The sequence below is a fragment of the Macaca fascicularis genome, chromosome 14, assembly GCF_037993035.2.
Source record: "Macaca fascicularis isolate 582-1 chromosome 14, T2T-MFA8v1.1".
Taxonomy (NCBI): Eukaryota; Metazoa; Chordata; class Mammalia; order Primates; family Cercopithecidae; genus Macaca; species Macaca fascicularis.
In genome coordinates, this window is record NC_088388.1 from 16871560 (window position 1) to 16889908 (window position 18349).

General features: G+C 38.5%; 3 protein-coding genes and 1 long non-coding RNA gene across 4 annotated transcripts in view; 1 reads left to right on the top strand and 3 right to left on the bottom strand.

Annotated features, from left to right (window-relative positions):
- The window catches only part of LOC135967013 (olfactory receptor 9G19-like), a 138098-nt gene extending 137473 nt beyond the window's left edge, over positions 1-625 (bottom strand). The window contains exon 1 of the mRNA XM_074013604.1: positions 150-625. The gene's annotated coding sequence lies outside the window, so the exon portion shown is untranslated. The remainder of the gene's footprint in view (positions 1-149) is intronic.
- Positions 626-1358: 733 nt separating this feature from the next.
- Positions 1359-10050, top strand: LOC107127353 (uncharacterized). The gene is made up of 3 exons (XR_001485045.4): positions 1359-1942; positions 9230-9402; positions 9792-10050. It is a non-coding gene; the product is annotated as an uncharacterized lncRNA (long non-coding RNA).
- Positions 4010-4969, bottom strand: LOC123568645 (olfactory receptor 5AL1-like). Its single transcript, XM_045370709.2, has one exon. The coding sequence runs from the start codon at positions 4949-4951 to the stop codon at positions 4010-4012; it is 942 nt and encodes a 313-aa protein (XP_045226644.2). The 5' UTR covers positions 4952-4969.
- A 6893-nt stretch (positions 10051-16943) lies between the features above and the next one.
- On the bottom strand, positions 16944-17903 carry LOC102116908 (olfactory receptor 8U9). Its single transcript, XM_005577884.4, has one exon. It carries the CDS (start codon positions 17901-17903, stop codon positions 16944-16946), a length of 960 nt encoding a protein of 319 aa, XP_005577941.3.
- Between the last annotated feature and the right edge of the window lie 446 nt (positions 17904-18349).

Sequence of the window (18349 nt, forward strand, 5' to 3'; positions counted from 1 at the left end):
GAGTCCAGTGGTCTCCTGCGTGCATCTGCATCCAGTTAAGGGGTGTTAAAGCAAACTAAATATGGCCTGAGAAGGTTAAACTATAACCCAGTTTAATAGCCAAGACAAAACTGAAAACGTAACTTAATAATATTCACCCATAACAATACCTGAGTGTTGACCAATCCCAGAGTGTCCAGAATTGGTGGATTCTTCCTCTCACTGACTTCAAGAATGAAGCTGTGGACCCTCGCAGTGAGTGTCTTAAAGATGGTGTGTCCGCAGTTTGTTCCTTCTGATGTTTGGACTTGTTCAGAGTTTCTTCCTTCCCATGGGTTTGCGGTCTGGCTGCCTTCAGGAGTGAAGCTGCAGACCTTTGCCGTGAGTGTTACAATTCTTAAGGTAGCCTGTCTGGAGTTGTCCGTTCTTCCTGGTGGGTTTGTGGTCTCACGGGCCTCAGGCATGAAGCTCCAGACTTTTGCAATGAGTGTTACAGCTCATAAACGCAGTACAGACCCAAACAGCGAGCAGCAGCAAGATTTATTGCAAAGAGCAAAAAAACAAAGCTTCACAAAGCTTCCACAGCAGGGAAGGAGACCCCAGAGCCTTGCCACTGCTAGCTTGGGCAGCCTGCTTTTATTCCCTTATCTGACCCTACCCACATCCTGGTGAGTGGCCCATTTTACAGAGAGCTGATTGGTCCATTTTACAGAGAGCTGATTGGTGCATTTTACAGAGAGCTGATTGGTCCGTTTTGACAGAGAGCTAATTGGTGCATTTTACAGAGAGCTGATTGGTCCGTTTTGACAGAGTGCTGATTGGTGCATTTACAATCCTTGAGCTAGACATAAAAGTTCTCCAAGTCCCCACCAGATTAGCTAGATAGGGAGTGCTGATTGGTGCATCCACAAATCCTGAGCTAGACACAGAGTGCTGATTGGTGCATATACAATCCTCCAGCTAGACATAAAAGTTCTCCAAGTCCCTGTTGGATTCAGGAACCCAGTTCTTCCTCTGCAGGCAGAGCTGCTCCCCAGTCCCATGACTCATGCCTGCACTCCTCAGTCTTTGGGCGGTCGATGGGATCAGGCCCGGCAGAGCAGGGGGTGGCACCCATCAGGGAGGCTCCATCCATGCCGGAGTCCACGGGGCTGGGCGGGGCGGCGGGAGGTGGGGGCGGCGGGGCGGCGGGAGGTGGGGGCGGCGGGGCGGCGGGGCGGCGGGAGGTGGGGGCGGCGGGGCGGCGGGAGGTGGGGGCGGCGGGGCGGCGGGAGGTGGGGGCGGCGGGGCGGCGGGAGGTGGGGGCGGCGGGGCGGCGGCGGCTTGGGCGTGGCGGGCTGCAGGTTCCAAGCCCTGCCCTGCGGGGAGGCGCCTGAGGCACCGTGAGAATTGGAGCGTGGTGCGGGCAGGCCAGCAGTGCTGGGGTACTCGGTACACCCTCCGCAGCTGCTGGCCCAGGTGTTAAGCCCCTCACTACCGAGGGACGGGCAGCGCCAGCCGGCCGGCCGCTCACAGTGCGGGGCCCTCCAAGCCCCTGCCCATCCGGAACTCGTGTGTGCGGCAGGCAGCCCCGGTTCCCGCCCACGCCTCTCCCTCCACACCTCCCTGCAAGCAGAGGGAGCCGGCTCCGGCCTTGGCCAGCCCAGAAAGGGGCTCCCACAGTGCAGCAGCGGGCGGAAGGGCTCATCAAGCATGGCCGGAATGGACACTGAGGCCGAGGAGGCGCCCCTGGAGTCTCTATGAATTTGCTGTGGTTCTGGGGGTTGCTAGATTCACAAATCGTTCCTTGCTCAATTAAATTTCTTTAGATTTAATTCAGCTGAAGTTTTTCTTTTATCAGATGGCGTCAGAAGCGGGAAGCCAAGTGGAGCTTTTAGCGACCTGCAGGAGTGCTGAGTGAACAGCAAGGAACCTGCAGGATCCACTTGTGTCCATTGTCTCTTCGAGCGGCTGGGGATCATGGGTAAGCTCCCTCTTGGGTTTTGGAGCTCCACGAATTTGTGTTTTGAGTTTTCCAAGTTACTTTGAGCAAGCTTCTGATCCAAACTGGGTTTGGAGTCGCAACAGAAACTGGACCGTGTCTAAGAATGGATTTGATCTGGGAATTAACTGGCTTGGATCCAGTTAGAGGCCTCTTACATCTAACTGGGTCAGAAAGGAATAATATTGCAGGGGTTATAAAATTTGGATTTGAAAATTCACAGGGATTTTTGCGTTCTACCCCTTTGTTTCATTTTTCTGGCACACTTAGTTGGGGAAAAATCATTGGCTAGCTTAATCAAGACAACCTGAGAGTAAAGCCAATGTTTTAGGTAAAAATGAGATCCTTAATTTCTGGATAATGGAGAAATTTCTCAGTTTTCTGAAATGTATAGAAACTGAGTATAACCTTAAACCTTTTGGCTTATACTTTAAGCCTGGGAGGCAGAGAATTCTTACAGAAACAGCAAAATCTTACTAAAAATAAAGTGGAACATTCCTAATGAACAACAATGCATTGAAGTACAAGGGCTCTCGCAGGGCGCAGTGGCTCAGGCAGGTAATCCCAGCACTTTGGGCGGCCTAGGTGGGTGGATCAGAAGGTCAGGAGTTTGAGACCAGACTGACCAATATGGTGAAACCCCCTCTCTACTAAAAATACAACAATTAGCGGGGGTGGTGGTGCATGCCTGTAGTGGATCCCTTCCTTATACCTTATACAAAAATTAACTCAAGATGGATTAAAAACAAATGACCCCATCAAAAAGTGGGCAAAGAATATGAACAGACACTTTTCAAAAAAAGACATGTATGTGGCCAACAAACATGAAAGAAAGCTCAGCATCACTGATTATTAGAGAAATGCAAATAAAAAACCACAATGAGATACCATCTCACACCAGTCAGATTGGCTATTATTAAAAAGTCAAGAAACAACAGATGCTGGTGAGGCTGTGGAGAAATAGGAATGCTTTTACACTGTTGGTGGGAATGTAAATTAGCTCAACCATTGTGGAAGGCAGTGTGGCCATTCTTCAAGGATCTAGAACCAGAAATACCATTTGACCCAGCAATCCCACTACTGGGTATATAACTAAAGGAACATAAGTCATCCTACTATAAAGGCGCATGCACATGTATATTTACTGCAGTGCCATTTACAATAGCAAAGACATGGAACCAATCTAAAAGCCCATCAATGGTAGACTGGATAAAAATTTGTGGTACGTATACACCGTGGTATACTATGTAGCCATTAAAAAGGAGTGAGATCATGTCCTTTGCAGGGACATGGGTGAAGCTGGAAGCCATCATCCTGAGCAAACTAACACAGGAACAGAAAACCAAACACTGCATGTTCTCACTCATAGGTGGGAGTTGAACAACGAGAACACACGGACACAGAGGGGAACATCATACCCTGGGGCTTGTCATGGGGTGGGGGGCTAGGAGGAAGAGCACCAGGACAAATAGCTAATGCATCAGTTCAGCAAATGTGCTGGCTGAATGTGAGTGTAATATGGGAGGGATGATGCTTGAATGATCGTGTAAAAATATTCAGTCAAATCAATAGAGATATCATAAAGTGAAGGATAATCTAAGTTGTAAGGGATATTCAAACCAAAATCTTTCAGCCAAGCATCTCACTATTTTTTCCCCAGTTCAGCTATGGAGGGAAACTTTACCTAGTATTTGCAATATTATATGCAATAATAATAATAGTACATGTCTCTCAAGATAACCTAAAGTTCTCAATAGTGTAGTGAAATAAGATAAAGTCATAATTTCAAGGTGCTTTCTTCTTTATTTAGTACTGAAGCATCTCATGGTTAAAGACAGTAGATTATTCTTTTCTCTCTTTTGCAGTTCAACAATGAAACAAACATTTATAAAATGTCTATCATTTGTAAGCCAAATCAATAAAAAGGCATATTTTCAAGGAAAGTAAGCTCCAGAGGACAAAGGCTTCTACATATACTAGCACTATACAAACCTTAATTCAAAATGTCCTGACTGTATGTAGCATTTCCTTTACTACCAACAAATTTTACTATTGATTACTAGAACACATTTTTTCAATGATTTTTTTCATAGCATTTTTTACCTCTTGATTCCTCAAGCTATAGATCAATGGGTTTAGCATGGGAATCACCACTACATAGAATACTGAGGCAAATTTGTCTTTATCTAGTGAGTGGTTTGACTTAGGCTGTAAGTACATAAAACTGAGGGTCCCATAATATATGGAAATAGAAAACACGTGAGAAGCACAGGTAGAAAAGGCTTTCTGTCTTCCTACAGCAGAGTGGATCCTTAGGATAGCAAAGACAATGAATATATAGGAGATGAGAACAATGATGAGAGAACAAAAAACATTGAACCCAGCAATGATAAACAACATCAATTCCTTAATTCGTGTATCAGAACAAGCCAGAGCAATCAGAGGAACATCATCACAGTAGAACTGGTTGACGACATTCAAGTCACAAAAGGACATGTGGAATGTGGCCACTGCTTGTATGAGTCCCACGGCGAATCCATAAATATATGAGCCAGTGACCATTTGAATGCAAAGTCTCCTAGGCATGAGAACTACATAGAGTAAAGGGTTGCAGATGGCAACATATCGATCATATGCCATGACAGAGAGCAACAATAATTCCCAGACTGAAAATGTAATGAAGCAACACACTTGAGTGGCACATGCATAAAATGACATGCTTTTAATTTCACGCAAAGAGTTGACAAGGGTGTTTGGAGTGATAGCAGAGGTACCATAAAAATCCACAAAAGCCAGATGGCTGAGGAAAAAATACATAGGTGTATGAAGCTGAGGACTGATTTGGATTAGCACAATCAAACCAAGATTACCCATCACAGTAACTAAGTAAATCAGTAGGAATACCCCAAAGAGAATGACTTGAAGTTCTGGATTATCTGTGAGCCCTAGGAGGATGAACTCAGTCACTGATGAATGATTGCCTTTTGCCATGTAATAGATACAAGATTCTTCTAAAATGAACTCCAGAACACACCTTCTGAACAATCTTGACTCTGTAAGAAATGTTCAATTAAATATGAGAAGATAGCCATGACTTACCAGGGTATTACGTTAAGTCTAATTAAATTAACGTTCTGATAAGTACTCTGAATTACACATACATTTTCCTTATGCTTTCAGAGTAAAATAATTTGGTTCAGGCAGAAACTCCAAGATAGAAAATTCAGTAAGGAGTTGTAAAAGAAAAAAGTATTTTAAGTAAACTACTGTAATCAATACAACAACAAAATCCATGTTGTACTTTTCTTGAAAAACCAAAAAATAAAAACACATTGCAATGTAACATTGACAATATATGTAAAATCATTTCTTAACTTGTAAGTTTATTTTATGAAATTGTACACAGATATGTTAGTTCATAAGGATATCACAAATTAACAAAATTAAATGTGGAAAATATAAAAAGTCAAAATCAAAATATTAACACTATCCTCTTGGGCATCCAAGTTGGAGTAATTTTTAAGATTTTCTTCTTTTTGTTTATCTCTGTTTTTTCTTTAATAGACATTTAATATTGATGTTAAAGAATAACAGGATTTTGAATACTCTGGCTTTGTCTTTTTGGAAGAGTACACACCAGTGAACAATTTTACAGAGTATAAAAGAGCTTTAGCTGACTGAAAAACCTTATTTAACTTCTATCTTTAGATATCTAAATGGTCCAAAGTGTATAGGATTTGGCAGTGTTTTGAAGAACTAAATTCTACAGACCATTTTCTCAAACCCAAAGTGGGCTCTGAATGCTTGAAAGCTGGCGGAGTTAAATTGCTCCCTGCGTTTGTTAAGCAGAGCAGGGGATAAGTTAACTTGATTCTTTTTTTATAATTATATTGCCTCTTGTTGATTTACAGGTACCTTGCAGATCTTCAAGGAAGGTAAAAAAATAAAATATAAAAACCACCCCTTCCCATAACCTTTAATTGTCATCTCCTTAGAAATTTTATCTTGGTTACTCTCTTCTCTTTTCTGTCACTTTCACTTCTCAGTCAAACATCTTAGAGCAGGCCTCTACTTTTTGAATCATATTCATAATTTAATCAAGTGTAATTTGCCTTCCTTTCCCATTAAACCACAAAATCTCCTCACCAACTTCACTATTGACCTCACAATCCCCAAGTCCAATCCAGCCTATTTTTCTTTGGCAGAGTAGTAGCCCTGGACTCTGTTAATACGCCTTAGATTTCCAAAACAAAGCAGTCTCTGGTTTGATTGTTTACTTTGACTCTGTACCTTGGTAGCTCTGCTTCCATTATATATGCTTTAGGTGACATGTACTTCAGGTTCTAAGCCCCCGGGCTCTCTTCTTTACACCTTCTTTTTCAGTAATTTTATCCAATCCTATGTCTCCAGTAAGCATCTATATTCTGGCTATGCACACATATATATTTCTGTTTCAGATTTATTTTCTCTATTAGTGTCTCTGCATGTTAAATCTAATATTGAAAACCTGGAGTATATACTTTCTCTAAGTGAATAGGGACATTAATCACTCAGTGTTTCAAACCAGGGACCCATTGTCTTTTACTGTGCATTCCTGTTCTTTATGCCAATATTTAATTTGTCCCCAATTACTAACAATTTTATATCTGACATACTTTTCAAATCTGTTAACTTACATTCCTCTCTTGATGCAACTTTTGTTTTCTTTACTGTAACTGGCAACTGACTCATATTCTTGCCCCCAGTCTTTCCTACTTCTCTCTCTTCCTTAATGCCTTCTCCATTGCCCTTAAGATAAGGTCCTAGTCTTTTTTTTTTTTTTTTTTTCCCAGCATGGCTGACATAGCTCTTGAAAACCTAGGCCCTGCATGTCAGACCAGACCCATCTTTTGCAGTATTCTCCATGTGGTCTTCATGTTCCAGATATGATCGACTATCGCAGTTATTCAAATGTAATCTACATATTTATATAGATTTCCTTCTGTGCCCAGAACACTTTTCCTCTGCTATTATTACCTATCCCAGATTTTTCTTCTAGTTAACTTTAAATGTTTCTGTTGAATAATTTCCTCTTGGAGGCTTTCCTGACCTTCCAGGCCAAAATTAGTGCTTCTTATATTCACTATTTTGGATCCACTGATTGCTTTACCATAGCACTTGCCACAATATATCGCAACCAACTGTTAACACATGTCTGTAACACAGCCTAAACTCAAAACTCTTCTTTTAAGCAAGTTTTAATTCTTAAATTATTTTATACCCATTTTAATTACTTACCTCTAGTAGTGTCTAATATAGACAGATCATCAATAATTTCCTGTTAAATGATTAACTGAATAGAAGTAATAGTCATATAAGTTTGATGCCTTTCCCACAGTTTGGGTTGTTTTTTCTACTACCCAATGTCTTTCTACATTCAGAATGCTGTCTTTCACGTTCAACAACAAACCTCCAAATAGTACACTGCGCCTGAAAGCAATGTTTGTGAAGCCAGTAACATTTAAAATTACCTAGATGTGAGACAGCTTTGTATTTATTTATTTAATTTTTTGGGTGGTCCCTCTGGAAACTTTCTGTTGTTACTTTTGTTAAACAAACATGGCAAAACAAAATAATGATTATTCAGTAACAAGCAATTATTTGATGTTTAGTGTTTGGGGACCAAACTATTTCCCTTGAAATGATAGATCACTCCTTCAACTATTAGTCAATAAATGAATAGGGAGTAGAGGAATATTTTAATGATCTCTTTTGGGAAAACAATTTGATTAATGGCTATATCTGCTCTGAATATTTGCGACATTTGCTTTAATTTTGCTGTATTGGCTTTTGATTGCAATTATGAATTTATTTAAAATAAATGTTGAGCTCGTGGTCCTCATATTTAGCAGGAGATTTTATAAAGTTTTAGATGAAGAATAATTTTTTCAGTTAATAACACTCAAATCTGCCTTCTGAGATTAACATCACAGTGTGTTTTTATAATTGGCATTGTAGTTCAACAGCAATAATTAATTTTTTTTTAATTTGCTGTCCTCCCTAGGAGAGAAATGCATGCAAACCATAGATTAATTGGCACCTAGTTGTTGTCATTCCACAGAAAGAGATGAACTCCTTCATCCAGGAGAACGTTTGGCAGTAATATCTGAAGCTTGTTCTATAAATTTTCTGAGATGGCTCCTTAAAGTCTATACTGAAAGATGCCTGACATTATATGCAACAGATATGCTAGAAGTACTTTCACATAGTAATGAAGACACAGGAAGAAAATTGAGGAATGTAGGAGCATGATGATTTATTTATTCTGTAAAAATAAAAACTCTCTACCTGTCTGTATTTTTAGGAAATCACGGAAGACAGTTTCATTGCTTGGGCAATAAGGACTGCACTAGCGTAGAGGAAACTGGGATGATTTTAGAGGGTCAATAGTGGCTGTGCTCTTTGGCTTGTAAGAATGGAGTGGACCTACAGGTCTGTGCTCCCTAGTAACAGTAGGGACGTTGTTATTCCGGAATGACAGTAACAAGGTGGATGCAATACTGGTATTGGGTTACAATACTTGATTAGGCTGCAACTGAGGTACTTTAACCCGGTTTCTATGGTAATGGGTTACGGATCATGGTGTTCTTGGGTTTAGACGGATGGGCAGCTGATGTTGTTTAATAATTGTCTATAATTCTATAGTTGCATAGGACATATAAAATGTAGTATTTTAAAATATTGTTCCTTGTGTATTTAGACAAGATATGGAGCGGGTGAGAAAAAAAACTAATAGCACTAGTCACAATGAACGATTTTTTTCCTTAAGATTTTTTTGAAATTAAGTCCGATCATAGATTTTAAAAAAATATCTTTTATTGAAATGAGAACTGAATTTCCTTGAAGCAGGTTCCTTGAACATTTCTGAAATACAGCATGTTAATATAATAGCTCCTTTTCAGATCCTTTCCAAAGAATATACCCAGGGCTTTTTAAATGAACATGTGAGAATATCAGAGACTTCATATGTCGTAATTGGGAGTGATGCTGTAGCTCGTCTGTCAGGCACAGTAGATTAATTAGTTGCATTAACAGCCTCAGTTAAAGCCTCTCGTAATCGTGCTCTTTTTCTATAAATGTATAGTACTTCTGTATTTTGCCTCTGGTCTCAGTCATGTGACTTGTTTTAGCTAATGTTTTGGTAACAGACTTGACACAAATGTAGGCTTGAGAAAGGTGTAGTGTATTTCAACTTCCTGTTTTGCTCTTCTGCCTTTGCCCTGACCACAGATTCATGCTAACCTGTTGGCAGATGAGAAGTCATGTGGTGCTAAACCAGTTTTCACAGGTGGGGACATCTTAGATCAGCTCGTTTCCAGGCAACGCTGAGGATGAACTCATGAGTGGATGCAGACAAGATTAGTCAAGCATGGCCCAGAGCAGAAACTGTCCTATGACACACGGTAAATAATACAATGCGTTTGTTTAAGCCACTCTGTTTTGGATTTTTAAATTCATCATTTTTGTTTCACTAGAAAACATTTTATTATGTAATTCCTGTTGTGAAAGGACACAGAAGATATGGGAGCTCCTAAACAGTCACAAACTGCAATGCGAGTGTCCCTGCTACTTGGGATGGGAGCTTTCTCAGGGATTCTTATATATGCAGTTTCCTGGGGCCATTTGCATCACTGTTTAGGGCTAAGGTCTTCATTATCTGTTCTGTTCACCTTTGAGCTATAGCTTTACTAGCCCTGTCTTCAATATTTCCCTAATCTTTATTTCCTGAGATGTTCCAACATTCATGTTAGCTCTTATTCTTATAATAAGCCCTTTCTCTATTTCTGTACAGAACCAACTGTGGCACAGGAGTGAAGGAGAAAACAGATATCTGAGGAAGAGAACACCAGGTCAAAAGACGGCCTATGCAAAGATGCTATGGAAGACATACAACAGCTGTTGTAAGGGACAAGGAGGTGGGAACAGAGAAAGGCATAAAGTTTAAGGTGACAAGGTCTGAGATTTAGCATGAGGTCAGGTAATTCAGAGTTCTGTGGCTCCTTTCAAGTCCTTTGACTTTTGCTTTGAATAAAATGGGTTTCCAGAATAAACGCTTGTTTTCCTTTTTTTTCACTTTGACCTAATTTTATTTTTAATTTCTTAAACTTGTAATATTTTTCAAATCAAAGCAACATAGTAATATTTATTTTTTTAAGGGTTGACTTCTGTCCCTATCTGTACTTGTTCCACTTTCTTTCAATCATTCTTTTTCATTTTAAGTTATCTTCCCACTATTTTTGTCTTTTTTTGTTGTTGTTGTTGAGAGAGAGAGAGGGTCTTGCTATGTCTTCCCCAGGCTGGAGTGCACTGGTGCCATCTTGGATCACCGCAGCCTCCACCTCCTGGGTTCTAGTGATTCTCCTGTCTCAGATTCCTAGGTAGCTGAGATTACAGGTGTGCACCACCACACCCAGCTAATTTTGTATTTTTAGTAGAGACGGGGTTTCACCATGCTGGCCAGGCTAATCTCTAACTCCTGAACTCAAGTGATCCACCCGCCTCAGTCTCCCAAAGAAGAGATTACAGGCATGAGTCTGCAATTTTTAATCAAATATAAGAAGCTACACATACGCATTTTATATTCTTCCTTTTTTCTTGCACAGTGTAATGTGTAGTATTAATTCTTTTCTGCATTTTTGTCTTGTCAATATTATATTCTGATGATTACTCTATATCATACCTACAAATCTTTTCTGATACATGGAAGGGCTGTCTCTATTCATGGATATTTGGGTGCAAATCTGTTGCTAATTTAAATAATAGCCCATTAAATTACCTTGTGCACATGTATTAGCTTGTATTAGTATTTGTGTCAGTATTCCTTTGAATATTTGAATTCCTTTCTTAGAAATATGATTGTTGGGTACCTGAAACTTTGCTAGATATTGCCAAATAATTCTCCACAGGAATTTTTGTTTTGTTTTGTTTTTTGTTTTTATTTGTTTGTTTGTTTTTTGAGATGGAGTCTCACTCTTTTGCCCAGGCTGGAGTGCAGTGGCACGATCTCAGCTCACTGCAACCTCTGTCTCCTGGGTTCACGCCATTCTCCTGCCTCAGCCTCCCAAGTAACTGGGACTACAGACGCCTGCCACCATCAGCAGCAGATGAGGGTTCTTATTTACTTTCAGTCTAGTCAAAGTTTTGCATTTTGAAATCCTCATAAATGAAAAATAGTATCTCTTGGTATTTTATTTTTAAGTTGAAAGTACTCTTAGCTTGATGCTATTCCTCCTTTCTTGTACCTATAAAATTGATTTTTTAACACACCACTTAGAATGGCGATCATTAAAAAGTCAGGAAACAACAGGTGCTGGAGAGGATGTGGAGAAATAGGAACACTTTTTCACTGTTGGTGGGACTGTAAACTAGTTCAACCATTATGGAAGACAGTGTGGTGATTCCACAAGGATCTAGAACTAGAAATACTGTTTGACCCAGCCATCCCATTACTGGGTGTATACCCAAAGGATTATAAATCATGCTGCTATAAAGACACATGCACATGTATGTTTATTGTGGTACTATTCACAATAGCAAAGACTTGGAACCAACCCAAATGTCCATCAGTGACAGACTGGATTAAGAAAATGTGGCACATATACACCATGGAATACCATGCAGTCATAAAAAAGGATGAGTTTGTGTCCTTTGTAGGGACATGGATGCAGCTGGAAACCATCATTCTCGGCAAACTATTGCAAGAACAGAAAACCAAACACTGCATGTTCTCACTCATAGGTGGGAATTGAACAATGAGAACACTGGGACACAGGGAGGGGAACATCACACACTGGGGCCTGTTGTGGGGTGTGGGGAGAAGGGAGGGAGAGCATTAGGAGATACACCCAATGTAAATGACGAGTTAATGGGTGCAGCACACCAACATGGCACATGTATACGTATGTAACAAATCTGCACGTTGTGCACGTGTACCCTAGAACATAAAGTATAATAAAAATAAATAAATAAATAAAAATGAAAAAAGAAAATACACCAGTAGGTGGAACTCTGATAACAACTAAATTAAAAAAAAATTTAAAAAATAAAAAAATAAAAAACAGTTGATTTTTTTGACATCAGGATTTCTACAACAAAATTATAACACTTTTCTGGCAGAACGAAAGTTCTAATAATTTTTGGTTAGATCAATCAGTGAGGGGAAAACTCATGGAAATCATTACATTTAACTCTCATTTTAAAGACAAGGAAACTGTCTCTCCGATAAGTCTCAGAGGATTTAGATAATGTAAGTAGGTTTTGGAAGCCAAACTGGGATTTCTTCAGAATATTGGCAGGGAAAATTCTGGAAGTTCTATGCTTTCAAAAATATTAACAAAATGAGTGTTGAACACATTGAAAGAGATTTTGTCAGTTCCTTTATTTATTTATTTATTTATTTATTTATGAGACAAGTCTTGCTCTGTCGCCCAGGCTGGAGTGCAGTGGCGCAATCTCGCTCCCTGCAAGTTCTGCCTCCAAGGTTCACGCCATTCTCCTGCCTCAGCCTCCTCAGCACTGGGACTACAGGCGCCCGCCACCACGCCCGGCTAATTTTTTTGTATTTTTAGTGGAGACGCGATTTCTCCATGTTAGCCGGGATGGTGTCAATCTCCTGACCTCCTGATCTACCCGCCTTGGCCTCCTAAAGTGCTGGGATTACAGGCTGAGCCACCGCGCACAGCCAAGTTCCTTTTCTTATATCAGTGGGAATTATATCTTCAGGCAAAGGGCTATCATGTAAAATTTCCTTTTTTTGTGGATTATTACTATGGGCTTAATATTCCATATAACACTTTTGAGGACATTTGCTTTGGGACTATGCAACACTGCTGACAGTGACACAGTTGAATCTGGCTGCATTTGAAATGGAGGTGGCTAGAAATTTGATAGTGGTGGTTGTGATTCAAGCATTCTCTGTTAAGGCCAGGGTTCACTCCAGACAGTGAAAATGACTGAACTGATACAGAGGTGTATTTTTCTATGACATTCCTGTAAACTGCCTCATTTCCAAATGTGTAAACATTGAATTCAAAACGAAAGAGCCAGATCTATTCTCCTGACTCAATGAAGAGTTGACTCCTTACAAACACATTGATATCTTTCAGACACTTGAGTGTAATTTAATGGCTGGTCATAAAGTAATTAACAAAATTCTAGATATTTTAAGAACTTTGACAAAATTGTGACAACGTTTTCTTTTTTTTTTTTTTTTTTTGAGACGGAGTCTTGCTCTGTGCCCCAGGCTAGAGTGCAGTGGCGCGATCTCGGCTCACTGCAAGCTCCGCCCCCCCGGGTTCACGCCATTCTCCTGCCTCAGCCTCCCGAGTAGCTGGGACTACAGGCGCCTGCTACCTCGCCCGGCTAATTTTCTTGTATTTTTAGTAGAGACGGGGTTTCACCGTGTTAGCCAGGATGGTCTCGATCTCCTGACCTCGTGATCCGCCCGTCTCGGCCTCCCAAAGTGCTAGGATTACAGGCTTGAGCCACCGCGCCCGGCCAGACAACGTTTTCTTAAAAGAGTTATTGAGTATTGTTTTAACTTACAATAGGTGAAAAATAAAAACTTAGTTAATCAGCACTTATAAAACAAAGTCCATTTTGTTTCACTAAACTTTATTGAAGGTGAATAGATGGTATTCATTATTTAACAATTTATTTAACAATTTTCTTAAAAACAGATACATCACTTATAAGTATTTCTTATAAATAAAATATTTTTTTAAGTTACAATGAATTTGGAATTGGCCCAACAAAAGAAACCATATTAAAATATGTTGTTCAAATAAAACATTAAATTAAAATTAAATGATGAAGCCTTATTTTTAATTTTTAATTTTTTTAAATTACAACAGCTTTAAGAGTAAAAGTGGATTTGGTTTCATCGATGAACTGTGTAGTGATGATGCCTGAAATTTTAGGTCACTCATGTAGTGTATGTTATATTCAATATGTAGTTTTTTTTATCACTCAACCCACCCACCCACCCTTTTCTGAGTCTCTAATGTCCATTTTACACTACTCTGTATGTCTTTGTATACCCATAGCTTAGTTTCCACTTATAAGTGAAAATATGCAGTATTTGGTTTTTCATTTTTAGAGTTCACTTATGATAATGATCTCAAGTTCCATTGCTGAAAAGTATATTATTTTGTTATTTTTCGTGGCTGTGTAGTGTTCCGTGGTGTTTGTATACCACATCTTCTTTAGCCACTCATGGTTGATGGGCACCTAGAATAGTTCCATATCTTTGCAATTGTAAATTGTGCTGCAATAAACATATACATGCAGGTAGCCTTTTGATATAAGGACTTTTCCTTTGGGTAGATACCCAGCAATGAGATTGCTGGATCAAATGGTAGATCTGCTTTTAGTTCTTTGAGAAATCTCCATACTGTTTCTCATAGAGGTTGTGCTAATTTACGTTCCCACCAGCCGTGTATATGCATTCCCTTTTCACCACATCAATGTCATCATCTATTGTTTTTTTAATAGATGGCCATTTTAATAATGGCCAGTCTGGTTGGGGTAAGGTGGTATCTCATTGTGGTTTTAATTTGCATTTCCCTGATGATTAGTGATGTTGAGCATTTTTAAAATACATTTGTTGACCATTTGTTTGTCTTCTTTAGAAAAATGTCTATGTAATTTCTCCACTTTTATTTGTTTGGTTATCTTTTTTTCTTTTTGATTTGAGTTCCTTTTAGATTCTGGGTATTAGTCCTTTGATGGATGCATAGTTCACAAATATTTTCTTCCATTCTATGGGTTGTTTGTTTACTCTAAAGATTATTTCTGTTGCTATGCAGAAGCTTTTTAGTTTAATTAGGTCCCATTTCTTTTTGTTTTGTTTGCATTTGCTTTTGGTGTCTTAGACATAAATTCTTTGCCAAGGCCAATATCCTGGAGAATTTCTCCCAGAATTTCTTATAAAATTTTTATAGTTTTATGTTTTACATTTAACTCTTTAATCCATCTTGAGTTGATTTTTGTATGTGATGAGAAATAGGGATCCAGCTTCATTCTTCTACATGTGGCTACACAATTTTCCCAGCACCATTTATTAACAAGGGTTTATTTTTTTATTTGAGCTTTTATTTTGGCATAATTTTAGAATTACAGAAAAGATACTAACATTTTACAAAGAATTATTGTACACTGTTCACCCAGCTTCTCCAGATGTTAACATTTTACCACATTTTTTTCTGAGCTTTTTGATAAGTTGAAGACATGATGCTTCTTTACCTTTATACACTTAAGTTATATTTACTAAAAGCAAAAATATTCTCTTAAATGACCATGCTACTACTATAAAAATCAGCAAATTAACAATAATAAATATACCTCATCGATAGGATTTTTTTGACACTAAGGTACTTTTGTTTCATTTGTTAAAGTTCAAGTTGCTCTTTTAGTATTTTTTAATTAGGCTTTGCACCAGTCTTTTTAAATTAGGTGTTAATACCAGTTTCCCTGCCACATCATCAGAACCAATAACTCTTTTTGGGTTCAACTAATAGGTCGTGTGTGTATGTGTGTGTGTGTGTGTGTATGTGTATTTTATAGACAATGTTAATGACTCAAAGCTGCTTTAGTAATATAAAGTGGTATAAGTTTTACCAATTCAAGGTTTATAAATTAAAAGTGTTCAAGTCAGTCTTCACTGGAAAAAAAGATTGATTTTTAAATATTCCATGAAACAAAATTTAGCCTACTATTTGCAACTGAATAAATGTCATTTTCACTTCTCACAATATCAAGACAGATTTCTTTCATGATTTAAAAATAACATTTCTCCACTTTGAATTGTGAAGAAGTAACCAAGAATAGGAGATAATATTTGCAATCTACACATTTAACAAGAGATCAATAAACAGAATATATAACGAGCATGAACAACTCAATAGGAAAAAATAAAATCCACAAATCCAATTGAAACATTGGCAAAAGACCTGACTAGACATATCTCAAAAGAAGACATACAAATGACTAAGAGGTATATGAAAAATGGTTTAATATCACTAGTAATCAAAGAAATGCAAATCAAAACCACAACAAGATATCACCTCATCCCAGTTAAAAATGGTTTTTATCCAAACAACAGGCAATAATGGATGCTGGCCAGGAGATGATGAAAGGAGAACCTTCAAACACCGTTGGTGCGAATGTAAATTAAATTAATGCAGTCACTGTAAAGAAGAATCTCATGGTTCCTCAAGAAACTAAAAGTAGAACTACTATATAATCCAGCAGTCTCACTGCTGGATATATATCCAAAAGAAAGGAAATCAGTATATTGAAGAGATGTCTACACTTCCATGTTATTGCAGCACTATTCACAACAGCCATGATGTTGAATCAACCTAAGCTTCCATCAGTGGATGAATGCATAGTGAAAATGTGGTACATATACACAACGGATTATTATTCATCCATACAATTAATGAAATCTTGTCATTTGCAACAACATGAATGATATTATAAGTGAAATAAATCAGACATAGAAAGACGAATATCACGTGTTTTTATATATATATATATAAACTCCTGGAGATAGAGTAGAATGATGGTTACCAGAGCAGAGACTGGGAAGTGTATTGGGGATGGACGGGGAGGGGAGTTAACTTTTGTCTGTGCTCTGTACATAACTAATTATATATCTTGATGATGACTTTTTATGCACTCTTCATTTAAGAAGTGGAAAATTGGTATAAAATATTATGCAAGCAAATTAATAATTTTAAGATATTTTCCATTTGAAAAATAAGGGGTGTAAATTCTTATAGTTACTTTTATACCTAACATTCTAAGAGAAATTCTCTAGAAAATTGTATTACACAGCAAAGATATATGCATAGATCACATATTAAGAAACAGGAATCTTGATAACTTATACTGGGAAAAAAAAATCATACCATGAAAGAAGTCCGTTTTTCCTTTCCTCAAGTTACTTTCTTAATTTTATAAACACAAAAGTCTGGGTTTTATTGATAATGACTTTCTTCACAGCTTCTTTCACCTCCTTATTCCGGAGGCTATAGATTAAGGGATTCAACATGGGAATGACCGCTGTGTAGAAGACAGAGGCCATCTTGTCTGTGTCCAGGGCATGGTTAGAGTTAGGCTGTAAGTACATAAAAATAAGGGTCCCATAGAATATGGTGACTGCCAGCATGTGGGAGCCACACGTCGAGAAAGACTTCTGTCTTCCCTCAGCTGAATGCATCCTCAGGATGGCAGAAATGATGAACATGTAGGAGACAAAGACAATCAGAAGGGAGGAAATGAACATGATACCAGCACAGGCAAAGATCCATAGCTGTTTGGAGCTAGTGTCTGAGCAGGTTAGCCTTAGGAGGGGCATGTCATCACAATAGAAATGGTTGACAATATTGGAGTGGCAATAGGAGAGATGGAAGGTTAGGATGGTGTGAAACAGTGCAACCAAGATGCTATAGCTATAGGGAGCAGCCACAAGCTGAATGCAGATTCTTGGGGACATCACCACCATATACATCAGAGGGTTACAAATGGCCACATATCGGTCATAGGCCATGGAAGCCAGTAGCAAGCACTCAGCCGTCATGAAGGCCAGGAAACAGCCTAACTGAGCAGCACATGCATTGAACGAAATAATATTTTGTTTGTACAAGAAATTCCCAAGCATTTTGGGTGTAATGACAGAAGAGTAACAGAAGTCAACAAAGGCTAGGTTGCTAAGAAAGAAGTACATTGGTGTGTTGAGTTTTTCATCTGTTCTAATGAGTAGGATCAAACCCAGATTGCCTACTACTGTGAAAAGGTAGATGGATAAGAATAGCACAAAGAGGGGCGTCTTCAACTCCTGACGATCTGTGAGGCCCACAAGAATAAACTCTGTCACCTGGGTGCAATTGATCTGAGTCATACCCCTTCAGGTTGTCTGGATAAAAAGAGGAGAGTTTAATCAAGCTTAATATTTGTGTAATTTTTTAAATACCTTAATATCCTTAAAATCAATTTTATTGTTAACATGTAAGTGCTAATTTAGTATTAAAATTATTAGCTCACTTGGGGTCTGGGGATGGGATGGGATGAAAGGCAAAAGAAGATATTTTGTGGGAACACATATTTCTCTCTGCATAAATTTATTATATTTATAAAGGTACTTTACATACTATGTCCATGTGTACATATTATTTAGCTCCCACTTATAAGTGAGAACATGTGGTATTTTACTTTCTAAGTTACTTCACTTAAGATAATGGCCTCCATTTCCATCCATGTTGCTTTCTTTCTTTTTGTGGCTGAATAGTATTCAATTACCCTTAAAAAGTGAATGTAAATTTGCCATTATGGCTATGAGGAAGTAAA